The following is a 22,002-nucleotide window of genomic DNA, read 5'->3' as shown; positions in this document are numbered from 1 at the left end:
AAAAAATAGGGATTCAGCAGAGAAATAGAAGCCATTAGAAAGGAACAAATGAGAATCTAGAGCTAAAAGTACAAAAACACAATTGAAAAATTCACTATATAGGTCCAACAGCAGTTTAAGTTGGTAGAAGAATCAGTGAACTTGAAGACAAATCAGTAGAAATTACTAATCTAAAGAAAATAAAAAAATTAAAGAAAAATAAACAAAAACTCAGAGATTTATAAGAATGTGAAGAATACCAACTAATGCATAATGGGGGTCACAAAGGAGAAGAGAAAAAGAAAGTGGCTAAAAAAATAATGGCAGAAACTTTTCAATTGCAATGAAACATTAATGTATAGATCAAAGAAATCCATGAAGATTTTTCAGGATAAACACAATCATATTCATAATCACACACATTACAGTTAAAATGTTGAAAGACAAAGAAAAAATTTTGAATGCATTATGAAAAACCTGACTCACTATATACAGAGAGGCAATAATAAACCATTATCTAACTTTTATCATGACCAATGGATGCTAGAAGACAGTGGAATGACATTTAAATGCTGAAAGCTAAAAAAAAAAAAAAAAAAAAAAAAAAAAAGGGCAATCAAGCATTCTACATCCAGTGAAACTATCCTTCAAAAATAAAGGCAAAGTAGAAACATTTCTTAAACAAGAATGAAAAACAAATGGTTACTTGCACACATGACCTACAACAAACTTAAGAGGAAATAATTCAGAATCACCGAAAAGGACAGCAGTCAGCAACTTGAATGCACAGGAGGAATAAAAGTCTCAAAAATAGTAAAGATTGTACAGAATGCAGCCTTACAACACCAAGGTCATGGGTTTGAATCCCTGTACCAGCCAGCTTCTTAAGAAAAAAAAAAAAAAAGTAAAGAAACAAGAAAGAAGTTAGAAACAAACAAAAATGCTTTCTTCAATTTATGTGAAATTCAGACAAAACCAAACTATTGTGATAGATGTAAGAGTGACAGATAGATAACTTGGTTGGGATAGGAAGAGCAGTTACTGATTGGGAAGGTATGAGAGGGAGGTATCAGAAGAATATGAAATTCTCTATAATTTCATCTGCAGAGTGAATATACACACAACTTAAATATGCTGCACATTTAAGATTTCTGCCCTTTACTCTGTGTGTTTTATCTCAATTAAAAAAAATTAAAAGACCAAATATGGACTCTTTTAAACAAATATGAACAAAGAAATAAGAATCCTCAAATATTTATTGAAACTCAACCTTATTAAAGAGAAATGCAAATGTGCCTGGGAAAATGCTAAAAACAAGAAACATGTAAGAGAAAACAGAGGGGAGGAGTTAGGTGAATTCTATGTAGGCAGCATAGATTTTATCTTTATTGGTTTCCCTCCAATCAAAGAAGATTTTTAAGACACTTTGCTCACTGGAGATGCCACCAGCCCTCTTCTTAACTCTTTCCAAGCTGCTGCACCCTCCAGAGGATTTGCATACTGTCCCCTAGGGAGGACCTTCCCTGTAAGCCTGAGATAAAAGCTCAGCTCCAACCTTGACTCATCAGGACTCTTCAGTTCATCTTCTCAAGATGAGGTTCCCTGCTCAGCTCCTGGGGCTGCTGATGTTCTGGATCTCTGGTAAGGACAGAAGAAGATGTGAGAGGAGAATGGGGTGGGAGGGTGAGCTCTGGGCCCCACTGCTTCCCATGTGTGTTTATGCACGTATGAGATGCGCACATCTCATCCTCCAGGATGGGACAAGTGAGGTTTAGATCTGAGAGTGAGGAAGATTCCAGAAGGAGCAAGGACTTGCTCAGATGAAGACTCTGACACAGAAAGGGGGGTGGTGTAGACAAATTCTAGAGTTTCCTTAGCGCCTTGAGTCTCTTCGCTTCTTATTTGAAATGGGATATTTTTGGTGTACAAATTAAAACTAGACACATGAATAATGATTTAGCCTGAAACAAATAAAAGACAAAAATTATGGCAATACCTTGCATGGTTTGTAGATAACTTTGCACTTCTCTCTCATTATTTTAGGATCCAGTGGGGATGTTGTGTTGACTCAGACTCCACTCACCCTGCCTGTCACTCCTGGAGAGCCGGCCTCCATCTCCTGTAGGGCTAGTCAGAGCCTCCTACATAGTAATGGATACACCTATTTGAGTTGGTTTCTACAGAAGCCAGGCCAGGCTCCTCAACACCTGATCTATTTGGTTTCCAACCGGGGTTCTGGAGTCCCAGACAGGTTCAGTGGCAGTGGGTCAGGGACAGATTTCACACTCAAAATCAGCAGGGTGGAGGCTGAGGATATTGGGGTTTATTACTGCATGCAAGCTACACATGCTCCACCCACAGTGATACAGCCCCTAACATAAACCTCCTAGCTTGGCACAGCACAGCTGCCCACATGTGTTGTTTGTCTGGGGAGCAGCTCAGCAGCTTCTGAGTCTGTGTAACAGGAAGATATTAGAGAACTCAAGGGAACACTTTGCAGCTGGGAGCTCTGGACCATGAATGCCTCAGCTATACCTCAGGTACCACACAGTGAGGCTCCATCAGCTGTGACAGCCTTGACATGACATTGGCATTAAAAGGGAGGTGGTTCAATTACCCTCTGTGTAAACAGACATGATGGAAGGGAGAGAGGAATGAAAGCTCATCCTAAGACTCCCTGCCTTGTCTCCATTTGTTAACCAAACTTAACTAGCATTAACAGCCAGAGAACTGACATACAGCCATACTTTGCTAACAAGAAATGTATCATTAAGTGATTTCATTGCTGTGCAAACTTCATAGGATGTACTTACACACACCTAAATGGTATAACCCACTGCATGCCTAGGCTTTTTGGTATGGCCGTATTTCTGACTCCTTTCACTAGTTTAGTTAATTAGGATGTCTAGAAGAAATCTTAGGGCAACAGTCTCCTACCTTGTAAAGGAAACATCTATTTGCACTGCTACCTTCAGAAGCCAGAAGTAAGAAACAGAATTGCTTTACTCAGCATCACAAGAAATGATCAGGTCGAAGAAACCGAAACTTAAAAGAAATGGAATTAAAAAACACAAATAAATCTTGAGTAGTGAAACAAGGGACATGTATAATTCTATTCCTTCCTCTTGACTACGATTTATGAACAATCCAGATTACTGCCATCAAGACCAGGGTTTAAAAGTCAACGTCAATTTTGCTCAATCATCTCTTTTAATCTTGCTTTAAAAATTCTATTTTTGAGGATTTCTCAAAAGCATTCAGATCAAGCTTTCTTGTGAAATCTTACATAGAATTGTATTTGTGAATTTTGTTTTTGTCAATTACGTATGAGTTTGAGTTTCAATTTGTCCAGATTTCATAGACATACTAAATGTGTTCTTTCTGTTGGATCAGGCTTTTGTTTGCAGGAGGAAAACAGTTTGACATTGACACCATTTTTCAGGAACAACTGAATTTAACATGACCTGCAAAAAGCTGATGCATGAAGAATAATCAGATTGTTTCCTATTTAAGGAAGGGTGCTGTGGTAGACTAACACTGCTGAGCAGCTCTGACCCAGAGCCCTATTTCATAGTGACCGTCTTTAAATTAAGTCCCAGGAACATGTCAGTCATATGTACAGTTCTCCCTGAGATGTTAAAATTGTGGATCCAGTTCTTGGTCTTCTCACAGATGGAATCTCCTTTGACCTGTGGACTCATGGCTGTGGCTGCCCCACGTACAGGTCAGCAGAGAGACTCAGGTTCTCACACAGAGCAGATGAGAAACTGGGACCCTGAGGGGACCTGGTTCTGGTTCTACATGATGAGGTAGACTCTGTGTATCAAGGGTTTGCTAAACTCCAATCATAAAAAATAATAAAAAGTTATTCCTTGTTCATTCTGTACCAATGTCCTGTGGGAATTCTTCCCCTGAAGGATCCTTTAATTAACCTAATATATATATGGCTGTGAAAGCATGAAAGAAATTCACCAGATAGTAGCAACTGGATACCAGGAATCGTATTCACTACCCGAGGCACAAAATTTGTCATCTGTAAGAGAAATAGATTTTTCTTCCTGTCAAGGTCTTTTTACGTGAATGCTATTATGTAGTTCAATTCACTTGGTCTTGAGGTAGAGTATTTCTAGTACTTAATTTTAAAATTCTTAAATAGTTATCCTGGTAAGAGCAGATACCAGAGAACTTTTGAACTATATTTAGTTAGCTGATGTCATTTGGAGCACTGATGGTCAGTAGGAATGGGCTGTGAGCTGTTTCTTTCTCTAGATTGGCTGGGAGGGAGCCAAGCAGAATGAGCGTAGACCTCCCAGAGACTGACCCGGACTCACATCTCTACATGGCCAGGGTCTCTGATGCTTTCTTAGGGTGGCAGCACCATGTGTACTGTGTCTTCCCCAGAGATCCAGACTTTCACTGTATGATTCTTCTTACACATACTGCAGGCAGCATGGACTTTATCTTTATTGTTTTTCACCCACACAAGTAAGACATTTTATGTCACTTTGCTCAGAGGGGAGAGCCCCACTCTCCTGTCGACTCTTTCCACACTGCTGCACCCACCAAGAGATTTGCATACTGTCCCCTAGGGAGGACTTTCCCTGGCAGGTCTGAGATAAAGCCTCAGCTCTAGCCTTGACTTATCAGTGATCCTCAGTAGGATGTCTCAAAGTGAGGTTTTCTGTTGGGTTCCTGGGGCTGCTGATGCTCTGGATCCATTGTAAAGGCAGAAGGGAGACGAGGGAGGAGAATGAGGTGGGAGGGTGAGCTCTGGGTCCCACTGCTTCCCATGTGTGTTCTGTGCACATGTGAGATACGCACGTCTCATCCTCCAGGTTGGTGCATGTGAGATTTAGAGCTTTGACAGTGAGGAAGAATCTCGAATGAAGTACTTGTGTTCTTGTCAAAACTGTGACACAGAAAGAGTATACGGTTTAGGAGACTCATGTCAGAACTTTAGCGTCTTGCAAATCTTTGATTCCTTCGAAATGAATATTTTTGTGGAATCAATCAAATTCGCACACACACACACATTCACAAGTACATAATTTTCAGGAAATTAATTACATGAAATCATGGAAATGATTCTTAATGTTTGAATACAACCTTGCCCTTCTCTTTCTTATTATTTCAGGATCCAGTGGGGATGTTGCATTGACCCAGACTCCACTGTCCCTGCCTGTCACCCCTGGAGAGTCGGCCTCCATCTCCTGCAGGGCTGGTCAGAGCCTCCTACATAGTAATGGAAGCACCTATTTGAATTGGTATCTACAGAAGCCAGACCAGCCTCCTCGACTCCTGATCTATTTGGTTTCTAGCCAGGATTCTGGGGTCCCAGACAGGTTCAGTGGCAGTGGGCTAGGGACAGATTTCACACTTAAATTCAGCACGGTGGAGGCTGAAGATGTTGGGGTTTACTACTGCATGAAAACCCTGCATAATTCTCCCAAAATGATACAGATCTGAACACAATTTCCATGCTTGGGATGGTACCACTGCCCATGTATTGTTACCTGGGGAGCATTTCAGCAGATCCTCTGAGTCTGTGTAAGAGAAAGATGGTTAAGAACTCGGGAATAGGTTGCAGCTGAGGTCTCTTGATTACAAGTGTCTTTGCTGCACCTCCGGCATTGCCAGTTAGGATCCATCACCTGCAACAGCCTGGGCATTGCAGAATGAGCAGGAGAATGGAAGGGACTCAACCAACCAGACTTGATGGAAGGAAGAGCTGAGTAAAAGCTGAAATTGATCCTCGCTGCCTTCCTTGATACTTTCAGCAATTAAATTCATTAAGCGTAGCAGCCACATGATTGTGGCTGTTTCATGGCAACACAAGTGCCTTTTTTTTTTTTTTTTTTTTTTTAGGAGTTGCTTGTATGCATCCAGTAGGATAGTATTTGGCGATGTTAAGATTCTGTTTCTTTCTTCTCTCCCCACCTTTACTTTCACTCTTTCTTACCACACATCCCTCTCCAGTACAGGGGGCAGGTCTAGCCTTGCATCCTGCTGTTTCCAGGATGGTGGTGGAAAAAAAACTATTCACATTCTTGTTTTTGAACTACCAGATAGACTTTGGTGATTCTATTCTGAAACAAAGTGTCAAGGTCCTTGAATGATCTCTGTCACAGCATGCTGGAATAAGATATGAGCTTTCTAAATTCTAAGCTACATTTTAAAAATAAGGAACCAAGTCTGGAACAATCAGACACATAATAACATATGTCATATTAAATAGAATTTTGACGAATACATTGTAATATATAAACCAATTTTTTGCCCCATGAAAAATGAGAATCTGAAGATGTTGTGCAGCAGCAGTAAATGAGAACGTGAGGGCACATGGTAGAGGTCAGCTGTTGGCACGATGCCCAGCGCTGTGCCTCATCTTTGCTGGGGTGTTGATGCTAGAGGGGTTGAACTATGAACCCAGATGTAAATTCAGATGTGTTTTCTGGGAAGAATCAGAGTTGAAGGGACCCCTGCCTGGCATCAAAGTTGTGCCCTGATGCCTCTGCAAGCTCATGGGGAAGTGGAGCATCACACAGGGCTCTAGGTCTGTAGTGACTCAATAGTTAGTGATGTTCATGTCCAAATACCCTTTAGGTCATATCACGCATCCCTAGTCAACCCAGCAGGGGGTAGGTGATCTTCCAAAAGTAAATTATGTCCCCAAGATACTCCTTGGGGTGATTTGATAGAGAATGATTGTTCAGGAGAGACCACATAGTCAAGATAAAGATGATGTTGACCAGAAGGCAGTTCTAGGGCTGGAAGATCAGCAGGAGACGCAGTGGTCAGAGTCCATGTCTCAGACATACATAAAGGATGGTCAGTGGTGCATTACAGGGGGAAACCCACAAGAATGCAGGAGGTTATGCTCTGTCTTTCTGGCCTGGCCACTCAGTCATTTTTTTAAACCCAGACCTCAGCAAATGTCCTATGTAGGAATCCAGCCAAGTGTTTTAAAGGCTCAGCTCATGTCCAATATATTAAGGCAGCTCCATGCAGTTGCCAAAGCTCAGCTAGGTTCTCTACTCTTGTAGAGTCTCCCTGTCTGGGATGAACCAGAATTTCTGTGAACACTCAAATTTGGCAAATTTCACTAGGAAACAAAATAACATCAGTTCACCTACAAACACCTATTCCCTGTCTGGAATTTTGGGTATTCTTGTTTTCATTTCTTCTGTAGCACTCTGATGTCACCATAAAAATGACTTTTAAATTTACTTTTCTGTTTTTTCTGCATTTGCTGTAATGGCTGTGCTGGTCTTCTGAGATCTACTACATCATAAGTAAAAGTTGAAGTTCCTTTTATTTTTTGTATAATTATAATGTGGAAAAGCCATTTTTGGCATAACATTGCAAACATTAAGCTCTACATCAATCAATAAAGGTACATGATACAATCACGCAAGTGTTGAAAATGAAGGAAAAAACAACAGAAGAAATGATGGTCATGTCATCATCAAAATGATAGTTGGTAATGAATATGATTTCCATATTTTATTAATAAATATATGGAAATATATGCTTTAAGTATACTCCATTTAAAATAGTGCTTCGTGATATTTTTGATCCAATAACAGGGCCTCTTATTTATATTATGTTACAGTAGAAACAAAAGTAAGTTTGAAATAGCTAAACAAACTACTTTAATGTTTAGTTATACTTTTTATGATTGTCTATTTCAATATAATATATCCCTTGGTGAGTTGGATTAAAATTCCAATGTGCTATTTTTGTTGAGTTAAAAGTTGAATATTAAAAATTATGTAGAAGATGCAAAAACTTGATCATTCCAATTGCAAAAAAATGGTCTCAATAAGTAATTAAAAAATATCTGGAGTCCCAGAAGGAGAGAGAGAAAAATGGGGAAGAGGGAATATGCAAATAAACATTGTTGTAAAGAACAAACAAACAAAGGCAATTACTTACCAGCATTACCGTATAAAAAATTGCTAAACATAGCTCCACTGATGGGAGGAATGTAATCTTAGATAGATATATAAAGATATATGAGATAAAACACTGGACAGAGTAAATATTTGGATAAATATAAATTGATATTGGCTGCACACAAGAACAACAGTAGTATGCTATAGAGTTGGAGATACACATGTAACTGGAGTGCATGAAAAAATAACACAAAAAGGGAAGTAGGGTCAATAAAATTAAAGGTACAGTAGTTTCAGAAAACTGGTAAAATGTATATTTTGTATTGGGCAGTATTAAGTCAATGACATCTGTTGTATAATAAATGCATGAATAATTAATAAGTTAATATAAATATCAATCACACAAAAACCGTAAATTATACAAAACAATATAGATTGGTAAAAATTCTGATCAGGTAAGAATGAATTGGAAACAATTAGTAAACTTTGGACTATAGCTCTACGTACTTTTTGAGATGCAGAAGGTTGAATTACAAAAGTGTGGAAAAACTGATATTTTGTTACTAGAATGAGCTCCAAGAATCTCCCAGTATTAATTCCTTGATGTTTATGTTTATTCATTTATCAAAAAATATATATCGGCCTTCTATCACAAGTCATCAGCTCTGCTAATTTTGGAACCCACAGTGAACAATTTAGTATTTATCCCAGTAACAAGGAATTCACATCTTACAGATTCCTTATAAGGCCTTGATAGGTATAACAAAATGTTTGTTGGATAAGTAAAAATAATTTCCATATTATTTTGTGTTTTCGAGTATAATATTAACCTCTGTCACCTCCAGAAAGTTTAATTGCTGCAATGCCAATTGTCTAATAAAAACAAGCAACTCTACAGAGCTGTAAATCTACAAGCACCTTTGCATATTTTCTTCCAGCAGAATTCATTCTCTAAGGTTGTGTGGTGTTCTTCATCTCGGATGTGACAAGTATCTTCTTGGTCACCTGGTCAGTGATGTTATCGACACCTCTACTATTCATGATGCAAGCCAAAAATGTCACCTTTGAGTCATAGGAAGAGAAGAAATATCAGGAATTTGTTTGACTTTAGTAAATATTTGAAGATTATTGTTTTTTCAGTATCATCTTTTCTTCTTTATTTCCAACCTATTTATATATTTTGACTAGATAACTTCATGTATCTTTAAAAACTTCTGGTTAATCTCTTTGACTTTAATACTGCTAGAATTCCCATAGGCTGATCCTGTGCCAAGTGGTCACTGCAGGGCCAGTGAGAAGAGTGACCTGAAGTACATGCACATAGTAAATTTTGTAAAAACACCCATCAAACTATAAGCTACAAAAACTGGCATAAGCTGAAAAGAAGAACATGGCTATTGTATGCATATTAAAATAAAGACATCAGGAATTGTAATTGTTATGTCTTCTTCCCCACACCCCCGTTTTTTTTTGTTTACTTATTTATTTATTTTTAGCTCCCACAAATAAGTGAGAACATGTGACATTTCTCTTTCTGTGCCTGACTTGTTTCACTTAATATAATTCTCTCTAGGTCCATCCATGTCGTTGCAAATGGCAGTATTTCATTCTTTGTTATAGCAGAGCAGTATTCCATTGTGTAGATATACCACAGTTTCCGTATCCACTCATCTGATGATGGACATTTGGGCTGGTTCCAACTCTTAGCTATTGTAAAGAGTGCTGCGATGAACATTGGGCAGCAGGTATACCTTCGACTTGATGATTTCCATTCCTCTGGGTATATTCCCAGCAGTGGGATAGCTGGGTCATATGGTAGATCTATCTGCGATTGTTTGAGGAACCTCCATACCATTTTCCATAGAGGCTGCACCATTTTGCAGTCACACCAACAATGTATGAGAGTTCCTTTTTCTCTGCAACCTCGCCAGCATTTATCATTCACAGTCTTTTGGATATTAGCCATCCTAACTGGGGTGAGATGGTACCTCAGTGTGGTTTTGACTTGCATTTCCCGAATGCTGAGTGATGTTGAACAGTTTTTCAGTAATTGGCCACAATAATCAACCACATTGTATATTAACAAAATAAAATAAAATAAAATATTTTAAAAAAGAAAATGTAATGACACTAGAAAATGTAACCCGTTGTCAATTGAAAAAAGAAATCTATAAAAGCATATAGGTGTATATAGTATGTATACAAATGTGCTACATATAAATGTATGTAAATATACTTAAAAATGAAACATCTTACTGGAAGAAGACAAACACTAAAGTATTTCCCACAGTTCATTAGTGATGTAAACTACTATTCTTTTCCAGTTTTAAGTACATGTGAGTCTGTCATTACTGATTTTACCTAAAATACAGCAAGATTTCCAATTCATAAAAAAAAAGTAAAATAGAAATCAGTACTTAAAAATACTCCCTCAAATGAGATAACAAATATGGTTGATTTATTAGGTAAGTCCTACTATTCATTTGAGAATCAGAAAATTCAAATTATGTACTGATTCTGTCTGAAAAGGCTACTATAATTATTGAAGACAAAACCAGAAACAGGAATATCAAAAAAGAAAATGAGTAGAAAAATCTCATACTTTAATGCAGATGCATTTATCCTAAAGAAATATATCAGTACTGAAAGTGGCATTATCTACATATAATACATAATGGTCATGAGTATTCCCAATGTCTACTGTACTCAAGGAATGCAAGGTTGTGTTGACAATAAAAATTATATTTAAAGTTAGTCCAACATGTTAGCAGAATAAAGGAATTTATTAACTATCTCAATGACTTAAGGCAAAAAAATGCATCAGGAGTTCATTGTTTTTATATAGTCTCAGTTAATAAAGCTTAGAAAAGCAATCCCTATGACCAAACAGTAGCTACAGAAACCCTGATGCAAACATCCCACTCAATGGTAAAGTGTTAAAACAATTCCCTCTAGTATCACAAAACCAGAACATTTAAAAATATTTTATTAAATATTTTATTGGGTGTGATAGCTAGTCCTAGAAAAATAAGTAAATAAAAAGTATGATAATTGGAATGGAAGGCAACACCTTCCATGAATTATAGATGACATTCTCTCCTACTTCAAGAAAAATACCAAAAAACCCCAGAAAACATAAAATTAATAATATAGTTTAGTCAGTTTATTGGTTATAATTTTAATTTGAATAAGTCAATTACATTTCTGTACAATAGTATCAATGGTTAACAACCAGAGTTTAAGAAATTATGGCATTTATAGTAGCAACAAAATTATAACACAGTCACATTAGTTCACAAATTGAAAAAAAAAAGGAAAATCTTTGTAGTAAATGTAAACTGTAGTAAGGTGTAAAAGAAGACCTAAATGTGCTGAGTTTATGGACTGGAAGACTAATAATGTGAAGATGTTAGAAGATGTTAGTTCTCCCTAAATTAATGTGTATACATACCCTCCCAATGGAGGAAAATAAATGAAAATAATACAGATTAAAAAAAAAATTGGTAAGAGGTGTCTAAGATATACACTGTAGAGCAAGGTGTTAGGAAATCCAACTCATTCTTAAAGAAGATGAGTGAGGTCGTAAAGCTTGCAACAAAAAAATTAAAGAGTAATTATAGAATTGTGAAAACTAAGACTGAAAGATATTGAGTAATGCATAGGTAATGATGGATAAATAGAACAAAACAGAGAGCCAAACACAGATCGACACAAACTTTACCAGGAAGTTGTATGGGATAATCTTTGCAGTGTAGATCGGTGGGAAAAGGAAAGACTACTTAATATTCACTATCCATATGGAGAAAAAGTTTTTAAAATTTTATTACATAAGCTATTAATAACTAATAATAGATTAAAAATGAGAATTTGAAAAATAAATGTTTAAATTAAAAAGAATTTTGTCATATGCCAAAAATGTGCTTATTAAACTCGTCAGAAAATCAAAAAGTATTCTTTGTTGATAAATTACATGGCAATAAATTTATAAAACTATTTTAATAGAGAGACAACACTGAGAATAGAAGAAAACAAGCCAAGAAAAATTTGAAATACACATTAATTCCAGAAGTTTTGTATAATGAATATATTTTAAAAATCCAGCTAACCAGTACCCAGTAGACAAATGAGCAAATGAACACGTGAAGGTCCCAACATCAGCCTTGAAGAATGGGAGTCCTTGGACCCATGCATGACCTGCAACCCTACCAAATGGCTACTACATGCATGAGCCCATGAGCCAGCACAGACATCACCTGGCCAAGGCTTTTGTTTGATTTGATGGTTAGCACCTCTTGCATGATGGAGGCTCTCTAGTGGAATGAACATTTGGTAAAAAGATTTCTTACACTTTGTATCACTCCCATGTGTCCATCTACATGCCTCTTTCCCTGATATCATTGCTCTCATCTTTCCATTTTTCCTTTCTTGAGCTCCAAGCTATGAGCCAATCATGTGTTACTTCTCAATAATTTATACATACATATTTTTATATTAACTTGCTTTTATTTGTGCCAAATGCATTTTTAAAAAGTACCCAACAATATGCTGTCTATAAGAGACTCAATTTGGAACTAAGGTCACACATAGATTAAAAGTGAAAAGATGGAAAAAAGTATTCCATGCAAGTAGTAACTCAAAAAGAAGATAAGTGTCTATGCTAATATCAGACAAAATAAACTTCTAGTCAAAAACTGCTACAAAAGGCAAAGAAGGACATTATGTGATAATAAAAAGGTAAATTCACCAAGATATAACAATAATAAACATGTAGGTACCAAATATTAGAGCTCCTAAATATATAAAGCAAACACTGACAGAATTGGAGAGAGAAATAGACAGTTCTACAAAAACAGTAGGTGACTTCAATTTCCAGCTTTCAATAATGGATAAAACAACCAGAAAGAAGAGCAATAGTAAGACAGAAGACTTAAAAAATACTATAGTCCAATTGACCTAATGAACATATACAGAATACTCTACTCAAAATGGCAGAATACACATTATTTTCAGGTGCACATGGAATATTTTCCATTATAGAACATATGGTAGGCCACAAAACAAGTTTTAGTACATGTAAAAATCCTGAAACTACACAGAGTATCTATTTTGATGACAATGGAATAAAACTGGAAATCAACAGCTGAATGAGAACTGAAACACTTGCATATGGGAAAACTATACAAAACCACCTTAAACCACAAATTTGTCAGAAAGAAATCAGAAAGGTAATTAGAAAATGTGTTGAGAAAATAAGTTGCTCTGGGTGAGTCAGTGAGTGAGTTGTGAGTGCATGTGAAGGCCTCGAACACTATTGTACACTACTGTAGACAGTATAAGCACTGAACACTTAGGCTACACTAAATTTATATAAAAAATTCAATAGTAAATTAACCTTAGCTTACAATAACTTTTTTACTTACAAACTTCAAAAATTTTTTTGACTTTTTGACTCGTAATGACACTTAGCTTAAAATACATTGCATGGTTGTACAAACATATTTTCATTATATCTTCATTCCATAAGCTTTTTATATTTTTAATTTAAAAAAATTTTACTTTTCGCAACAAGCAAACAGAAAGGACATTGTTGGGGGGAGGGGGGGAGGGAGAAGGGAGGGAGGTTTTGGTGATGGGGAGCAATAATCAGCCACAATGTATATCGAGAAAATAAAATAAAAAAAAAAAATTTTTACTTTTTAAACTTTTTGTTAAAAACTAAGACACAAACCCATATTCGCCTAGGCCTACAGAATGTTGGGAACATCAGTACCACTGTCTTTCACCTCCACATCTTGTCCTACTGGAAGGTGTTCAGGGACAATAACCCATATGGAGCTTCGATCTTCTATGATAACAATACTTCTTCTGGTACCTCTTAAAGGATCTGCTTCAGGCTTTTCTTGAAGACGTGTCACTCTTTTTGGAAATATGTCCATCATGGCTTGCTTAATTTGTTTCTTTTTTGATCATAGATTTACTTGTAAGCAGATAATGCACTATGAACACTTCTCTCTATTAATGAAAACCTTTTGGTGTTGGGATTCATGTTTTCAAACTTTTTAAAAAGCTTGTTGAGGTCTGCAAATGCTTCTGCTAAACTGTTCACTGTAAATTTTCTCAAGGGTTCTTATTTCTCTTCTGAAGTTTTCTTTTCTCTTGCCTCTTCTTCAGCTATGTGTTCTTGTTTCAGTGTCAATAACTAGTCATCCATCAATTCCTCAGTAACCACCTCTAAGAGCTCCTCAATGTCATTCATATGCACACCCAGGTTAAAGTTTCTTGCCATGTCAATCACAGTCCTACTGATTTTTGCAAGCTTCTTATTCTTGACAAAGCCTTTGAAGTCATGGACAAACTTCTTGAAACTCTTCTTCCAGATGTCATTCATAAAAATCTTGATGACATTACCCCAAGCCCAAGAGAGGTTCTTGACGCAGTCATATATGCAATCTTTCCAGAATTGCATCAGCGTCTTCTTAGTGTCTTAATCAGTTGCAGCAATAGTCTGAGCAAGGGTCCTCCTCAGGTAGTAGGCCTTAAAAGCTGCTATAATTTTTTGACCCATTGGTTGGATCAGAAGGGTGTTTGGAGGAAGAAACAGCATTTGATATTGGGATGAAGAGCACCAATAAAAGGAGGATGTGTAGGAGGATTACCAACGACAAGCAAAATCTCAAAAAGTATGTTATTCTTCAAACAGTACTTTATTCATTTATTTATTTTTATTGGAGGTACAGTGTGTTGTTTCAATACATGCATTTATTGTATAATGATCTCATCCATGTCGTTAGCATATTCATCTCCTAAACATTTATAATTTCTTAGTGGTGATAACATTTAAAATCCTTATTTCTAGCTATTTTAAAATATACAATACACTATTATTAGCTAGAGTCACCCTAGAACACCAGAACTTATTCTTTCTAATTGTAATTTTGTACACATTGACCAACATTTTCTCCTGCCCATCTCTTTCCCAGCCTCTGATAATCACCATTCTACTCTCTACTTCTATGAGAACCACTTTTTTTTTTTTTAAGATTCCACGTATGAGTGACATCATAGAGTATTTGTCTTTCTGTGCCTGGCTTACTTTACTTAATGTGATGGTCTCCAGTTCCATCCACATCACTGCTTCAAATGACAGAATTCCATCCTTTTTTATAGGTAAAGAGTTTTCCATTGTGTACATATACCACCTTTAAAAAATCCATTTATCCTTTGGTGAAAATTTAGGTGGATTCCATTTCTTGGCTATTTTGAATAGTGCTGCAATAAACTTGGGAATACAGGTATCTCTTCAATATACTGGTTTCATTTTCTTTGAGGATATACCCAGTGGTGGAATTGCTAGACCAAAGGGAAGTTCTATTTTCAGGTTTCTGAAAAACCTCCATACTTTTTTCCATAATGATTGTACTAATTACTTTCCCGCCAACAGTGTATGAAAGTTCCTTTCCTGTATTTTTGATAACAGCCTTTCTAAATGGAGTGAGATAATATCTCACTGTGGTTTTAATTTATATTTCCCCAACAATTAGTGATGTTGAGCATTTCTTTTCATATACCTATTAGTGATTTGTATGTCTTCTTTTGAAAAATGTCTATTCAGATCTTTTGCCCATTTTAAACTGGATTATATATGTTTTTTGCTGGTGAGTTGTTTGAGTTCTTTATATTCTCTGGATATTAGCCCCTTGTCAAATGAATAGTTTGCAAATATTTTCTCCCATTCTGTAGGTTGTAGATATCCAATTTTCTCAGCACAATTTATTGAAGGGGCTATCCTGTATCCAATATATATTCTTAGGCCCTTTGTCAAAAATCAGTTGGCTGTAATTGCTTGAATTTATTTCTAGGTCCCCTATTCTGGTCCATTGATCTATGTGTCTGTTTTTATACCAGTACCATGTTTTGGTTACTGTTAACCTTATAGTATATTTTTGAAGTCAGATAGCGTAATACCTCTGGCATTGTCCTTTTTGTTTAGGATTGTTGTGGCCATTCAAGGTCTTTTGTGCTTCCTTACAAATTTTAGAATTGTTTTTTCTATTTCTGTGAAAAATGTCATTGGTATTTTGACAGAGATTGCATTGAATCAGTAGATTGATTTGGGTAGTATGGACATTTTGATAATACTAATTCTTCCAATCCATAAACACAGGATAAAGTTTTCATAGTTTTGTAGTTTTCATTGTAGAGATATTTTACTCCCTTGGTTAAATTTATTCCTAGGTATTTTATGTTTCTGGTGGCTATTGTAAATGAGATTATGTTCTTCATTTATTTTTCAGATAATTTGTTATTGGTGTATAAAAACACTACTGATTTTTGTGTGTTGATTATATATTCTGCAAATTTAATGAATTCATCTAATAGTTGTAGCAGTTTTTATGGTAGATCTACTAGAGTTACATATGTAAAATCGTAATACATATAAAATGTATATGTATAAAATCATGTCAGCTGAAAATGGGGGTAGTTTGACTTTCTCCTTTCCAATTTGGATGCCCTTTATTTCTTTCTCCTGTCTGATTGCTCTGGCTAGAACTAGCAGTACTATGTAGAACAAGAGTGGGGAAAGTGGGCATCCTCATCTTGTTCCATATCTTAGAGGAAAAGCTTTCAACTTTTATCTCTTTAGTATGATATTAGCTATGGTTTTGTTGTGTATGGCCTTTATTGTGTTAAGTTACATTCTTTCTATACCTAATTTGGTGAGTGTTTTCTATCACAAAGTGATGTTGAATTTTATCAAATGCTTTTTCTGCATTCGTTGAAATGATCATGCCTTTTCTTTTTTATTTTTCTTCGTTCTGTTGATTTGGTATATCGTATTTATTGACATGCATATGTTGAACTATCCTTGTATCCCTGTAATGAATCCCACTTGATTATGTTGGATGATCTTTTTAATATGTTGTTGGATTCTGTTCAGTAGTATTTTATTGAACATTTTTGCATCTATGTTTATCAAGAATATTGGTCTTCAGTTTTATTTGTTTGTGTGTTTCCTTTCCTGGTTTTGGTATGAGGGTAATGCTGGTCTCATAGAAGTCTAGAGGTATTCCCTCCTCTTAACGTTTTTTGAAGAGATTGATAAGAATTGGTATTCTTTCTTCTTTAAGAATTTGGTTGAATTCATTGGTGAAGTCATCAGATCCTGGGCTTTTTTTTGATGGGAGACTTTTTGCAGTGTCAATCTATTGTTTGTTATTAGTCTATTTAGGTTTTTTATTTCTTTTGACTCAACCTTGGTAAGTTGTATGTTGCCAGGAATTTATCCATTTTTTCTAGATTTTCCAGTTTGTTGGAGCATAGCTGCTTAAAATTGTCTCTTAGGTTCCTTTGTGTTTCTATAGCATCAGTAATAAAGTTTCCTTTTTCATTCCTGATTATATTTATTTCAGTCTTCTCTCTTTTATTTTCTTAGTTAAGCTAAAGGTTTGTCCACTTTGGTTTGTCTTAAAAAAAAAACAACTTTCTTTCATTTATCTTTTGTATTTAAAAAATTTATTTATTTGTGCTCTGATCTTTGTCATTTCTCTCCTTCTACTAATTTCATATTTGGTTTGTTCTTATTTTTCTAGTTTCTTCAGTTGTAATATTTGGTTGTTTATTTGAAGTCTATCTACTTTTCTGATGTAGGCTTTTATTGGTATAAACTTCCGTGTTAGAACTGCTTTTGCCGTATCCCATAGGTTCTGTTGTGTTTTCATTTTCATTTGTCTACAGGAGTTCTTAATTTTAAAAAATTTTTTCTTTGACTAATTTGTTGTTTGGGAGCATGTTGTTTACTTTCCATGTATTTGTATGGTGTCAATGTTTCTTGATATTGATTTCTAGTTTTATTACATTGTGATTGGAAAAGAGTTGATATAATTTTATTTTTCTGAATTTCTTAGGACTTGTTTCGTGACCTAACATATGGTCAATTATAGAGAATGTTTCATGCACTGCTGAGGAGAATGGGTATTCCAAAGCTGTTGGGAGGAATGTTCTATAAATGTCTCTTAGGTTCATTTGATTTAAAGTGAAGTTTAACTCTGATGTTTCTTGGTTGATTTTCTGTCTGGATGATTTGTTCATTATTGAAAGTGGGGCATTAAAGTTCTCCATTATCACTGTATTGGAGTCTACTTTTCCCATTACATCTAATATTATTTGCTTTATATATCTGGGTGCTTTATATACTTGGGTGCATATATATTTAGAATTGTTACATTCTCTTATTGAACTGATCCCTTTATTATTATATAGTGGTTTTTAAAAACTGTTCTTGACTTAATGTCTATTGTTTTTCTGATATAATTATAGCTATGCCTGCTCTAGTTTGGTTTCAACTCGCATGAAATATCTTTTTTCATCTTTTCACTTTCAGCCAATATGTGTCTTTACAGGTGAGGTGAATTTCTTGTAGGCAGCATACAATTATGCCATGTTTTTCAGTCTATTCAGTCACTATATATATTATTCGAATTGCAGAATTTAATCTATTTATATTTAGAGTTACTATTAATAGAAAAGGACTTAATATTGCCATTTGTTATTTGTTTTCTGGTTATTTTTAGATCCTTTCCCCCTATTTTTGTCTCTTACTGTCTTCTTTTACAATTATGTGGTTATGTCTAAAAGTATATACTGATTTCATGAAGTATATATTGATTTCATGATATTTATTTTTAATGTATTTATTATAGGTTTTGCTTTTTGGTTACTGTGAGGCTTACAAAAAATTTTATAGTTATAACAGATTATTTACACTAACAATGACTTAACTTTTGTTGCTAAGAAAAGAAAAAGATACCTAAAGCAGATTTTACACTTTGATATCATTCCCCCACATTTTGACAGCTTTTTGTTTCAAGTTATGTATTTTAATATTGCCTGTCTGTTATACAGTTGTTGCATTTGTTACTGCCTTTGATAGATTTGTGTTTTAGTCTTTATGCTAAAGATATAAGTGGTTTACTCACCATACTTACAGTATTAGAGCATTCTGAATTTGTCTCTGTTTACTTTGCCAGTGAATTTTTAACTTTCAGGTGCTTTCTTGTTATATGGTAGTGTCTTTTTTTTTTTTTTTTTTCAGATTGAAGAACTATAGCATTTCTTATAAGATAGGCCTGGTGTTGATGAATTCCCTCAGCATTTGTTTGTCTATAAAAGTCTTTATTTCTCCTTGGATTATGATGTGTCTTGGAGAATTCCTTTTTTGGGCTGAATTTGATTGGTGACTTCTGAGCTTCTTGTACCTGGATGCTGTTGGTCTTCTCCATACTTAAAAAATTTTCAGCCATCATTTCCTTAAATATGTTTCTATAACTTTTCTCTCATCTCTTTTGGGAACTCCTGTTATGTGTAGGTTATTTTGCTTGGTGGTGCAAAATAATAACTTCTGTAGGCCTATTTCATTTTAAAAAAAAATCATTTTCTTTTTCCTCCTTTGATGGTAATTTTATATGTTCTGTCTTTGATCTCACTGATTCTTTCCTCTGTTTGATTAAGTCTGCTGAGAGAGCTTTCTATTGAACTTTTTATTTCAGATAACATATTCTTTATTTCTAGAATTGATATATATATTAAAAAATGGTTCCATTTTAGTTTCTCATTTTTCTCCTGTTATTTCCCTCCAATATCATTTTATTTTCAGTCTATTTATTTATTTTTTTCGTGACTACCTGAACTTTAAGAGGATTATCCTGAATTTCCATCAGACATTTCATAATTCTGCAGTTCTTCTGGTCCATTGCTTGAGCTTTGTTCATTTCTTATGGTAGTGTCATATTTCTCTGTTCTCATGATACTTGTGTCTTTACATTGATTTCTGCACTTTTGAGGGCATGGCTACCTCTTCCATCTTTTGCAGGTGTTCTTTGGTGTTTTTATACCTTTATCACTTAACATAAAAACTTTATCTCTGGACTGTAGTTGTTTCCTATTCTGGGGAAGGATTTATAGTGAACAATACAATTTAAACATTGCACTGAAACTAACATGCTGTTCTGCTGTTGTCATCCAGTCTGGGAAAGACTTATTGCTAGTACTAGAACTTGAGCACTGGGTTAGAACTAAATTACTGTCTTGCCTTTTTATTTTTTTGCCAGTCTGGGGAAGACTTGTGAGGACTGGAATTAAATTGCTGAACTTTTAGTCACTTCTCAGTCAATGGAAAGTCCATATGCATGGAAAATTTGGGCTAGACATGGATCTTTCCCATGAGTTGTACCCCCAGTAGTACTGTGGTGCTGGCCAGACTTCTCTGTGTGGTGCCCATGCTGATCAGAATGCAAAGCAGGTGCACCTCAATGTACCTTGGGTGGTTCGTCTCTCCTGACACTCCACCCATTTCACATAGAGCAGACCCTGGGTGAGCTTCCCACAGAGATTTGCAGACCAGTGTACAAATCAAACACCTACCTATATTCCTTCTTCTCACTTCAGAAAGCATAGGTCCAGTGAATTTCTCCATGTGTGGCACAATGTTAGCCAGAAGGATGGGATGGAGGCAGTCTGTGGTAAATTTTTATCCCAGCAGTCTCTGTTTTTCTCACTTTTTTGGGCTTAGAGGAACTTTTCTGTTACAGGCTGCTATGCTGGCTTAGTGGAGGGGATTTAGGCGTCTTAGGTGATCTTTCCTTTTACCACTTATAGCTTTGTTCACTTCCACAGGCTCCAAGGGACTTCCCACCTTTTTCTCCATATTCTGGTTAATTCAGGATGTCAATTTTGAGCTTCATTTACTGCTAGTTGTATTCTTGTGGGGAGCACTGATATCAAGAATATTCTTTGCACCATCTTTGTAACATCTCTCCTCCTTAAAATAGTACTTCTCCATTTTTCTGGCATAATAATTCAGGAGGGCATCTTGTAAGAGAAGTTGGGCCATTCGTGACTTCTTATGGTCCCTGTAGTACACTGGCACTATTTGCTTATCGATATGCTTGAGTCCCTGGGGCTCCCACCATGACAGATCACAAAGGGTTTCAATTTGTAGCCTGCAACATTTCCTCCAAGCAAGACTGTTATCCTGTCCCTGAAAGTCTTAAAACTTGACATTAACTTGGCCTCCTTATGGGTGAAAACTTTTTCAGGTATTCATTTACAGAATAGGGAGATTTCACCATTACTGATGATTTGCTCTGGCAAGTTATTTTTCTTTGCGATCAGCTTATCAATTCAGGTCATTAGAATTTTTTCCATATCTGATATAGACCATTCTTAAATTTTTGTTTGTCTCATTGACTTCAACAAAGTACGTTCGTTAACAACTTTTGTCATTTTGTTCTTGTTCTTCAAGATTGTAGCTATGGTGGAAGGGCATCTACCTGACTGGTGAGCAATAACCATCACTGATTTTCCACCTTCAGAGTCCTTAATCATCTAAAATTTTATTTATTTTATTGACAGCTCAATCACTCAACATGGCCTCTTACTGGCACCATTAACAGTGGATTTTGGGGCTATAATATATGAAATGATGCAAAATTAAATCATTCACAAGAGAAAATACACAATCAAGGGATATAAGAAACACGAGGTGTATGAGGCTGCTGCTGGCATATGATAGAGTGCTACTTTACAGTAAACTTTCTTTCTATAAGTAGAAGAAGCACACTCTAAAATAACATTGAGAAGGATAGTACAGTAAATACATAAAACAGTAAAATAGTTGTTTATTATCATTATCAAGGATTATATATTGTACAATATATAATTGTATGTGTATACATTTATATGACTGGCAGCCCAGTAGGTTTACACCAGCATTGCCACAAACACATGAGTAAATGTGTTGTGCTATGATGTTATGATGGCTACAACATCACTAGGCTATGGGAATTTTTTTAGCTCTATTATAATCTTATGGGACCACCATCATACATGCAGTCCATTGTTGACTGAACATCATTATGCAGCACACACACACACAATATATATATACACACATACATATACATGCACACATATTTGTACATGTGTATGTGTGTGTGTGTAGCACAATTAAAAATTAAGTTTAAATTATGTTTTTTTTTTTTTTTTTTAAATGGAAGGTGCCATGAAAACCTCAAGCCATCTGGGCAGACTCTAACACAAATGTTCTAAGCTATAGTACCACTAGAAAATC

At 35.6% G+C, this 22,002-nt stretch overlaps 2 gene segments (V, D, J or C); both read left to right on the top strand.

Moving 5' to 3' along the window:
* The first annotated feature begins 1,571 nt into the window (after window positions 1-1,571).
* On the top strand, window positions 1,572-2,360 carry LOC134362622 (immunoglobulin kappa variable 2-28-like). The segment is given in 2 exon segments: window positions 1,572-1,620; window positions 2,023-2,360. Coding segments are annotated over 2 exon segments (387 nt in total).
* A 135-nt stretch (window positions 2,361-2,495) lies between these two features.
* On the top strand, window positions 2,496-5,445 carry LOC134362621 (immunoglobulin kappa variable 2-28-like). The segment is given in 3 exon segments: window positions 2,496-2,519; window positions 3,652-3,703; window positions 5,114-5,445. Coding segments are annotated over 3 exon segments (408 nt in total).
* Window positions 5,446-22,002: the final 16,557 nt, after the last annotated feature.

This window comes from Cynocephalus volans, chromosome 14 (genome assembly GCF_027409185.1).
Source record: "Cynocephalus volans isolate mCynVol1 chromosome 14, mCynVol1.pri, whole genome shotgun sequence".
NCBI classification, from domain to species: Eukaryota; Metazoa; Chordata; class Mammalia; order Dermoptera; family Cynocephalidae; genus Cynocephalus; species Cynocephalus volans.
This window is presented reverse-complemented; position numbering and strand designations above follow the sequence as displayed.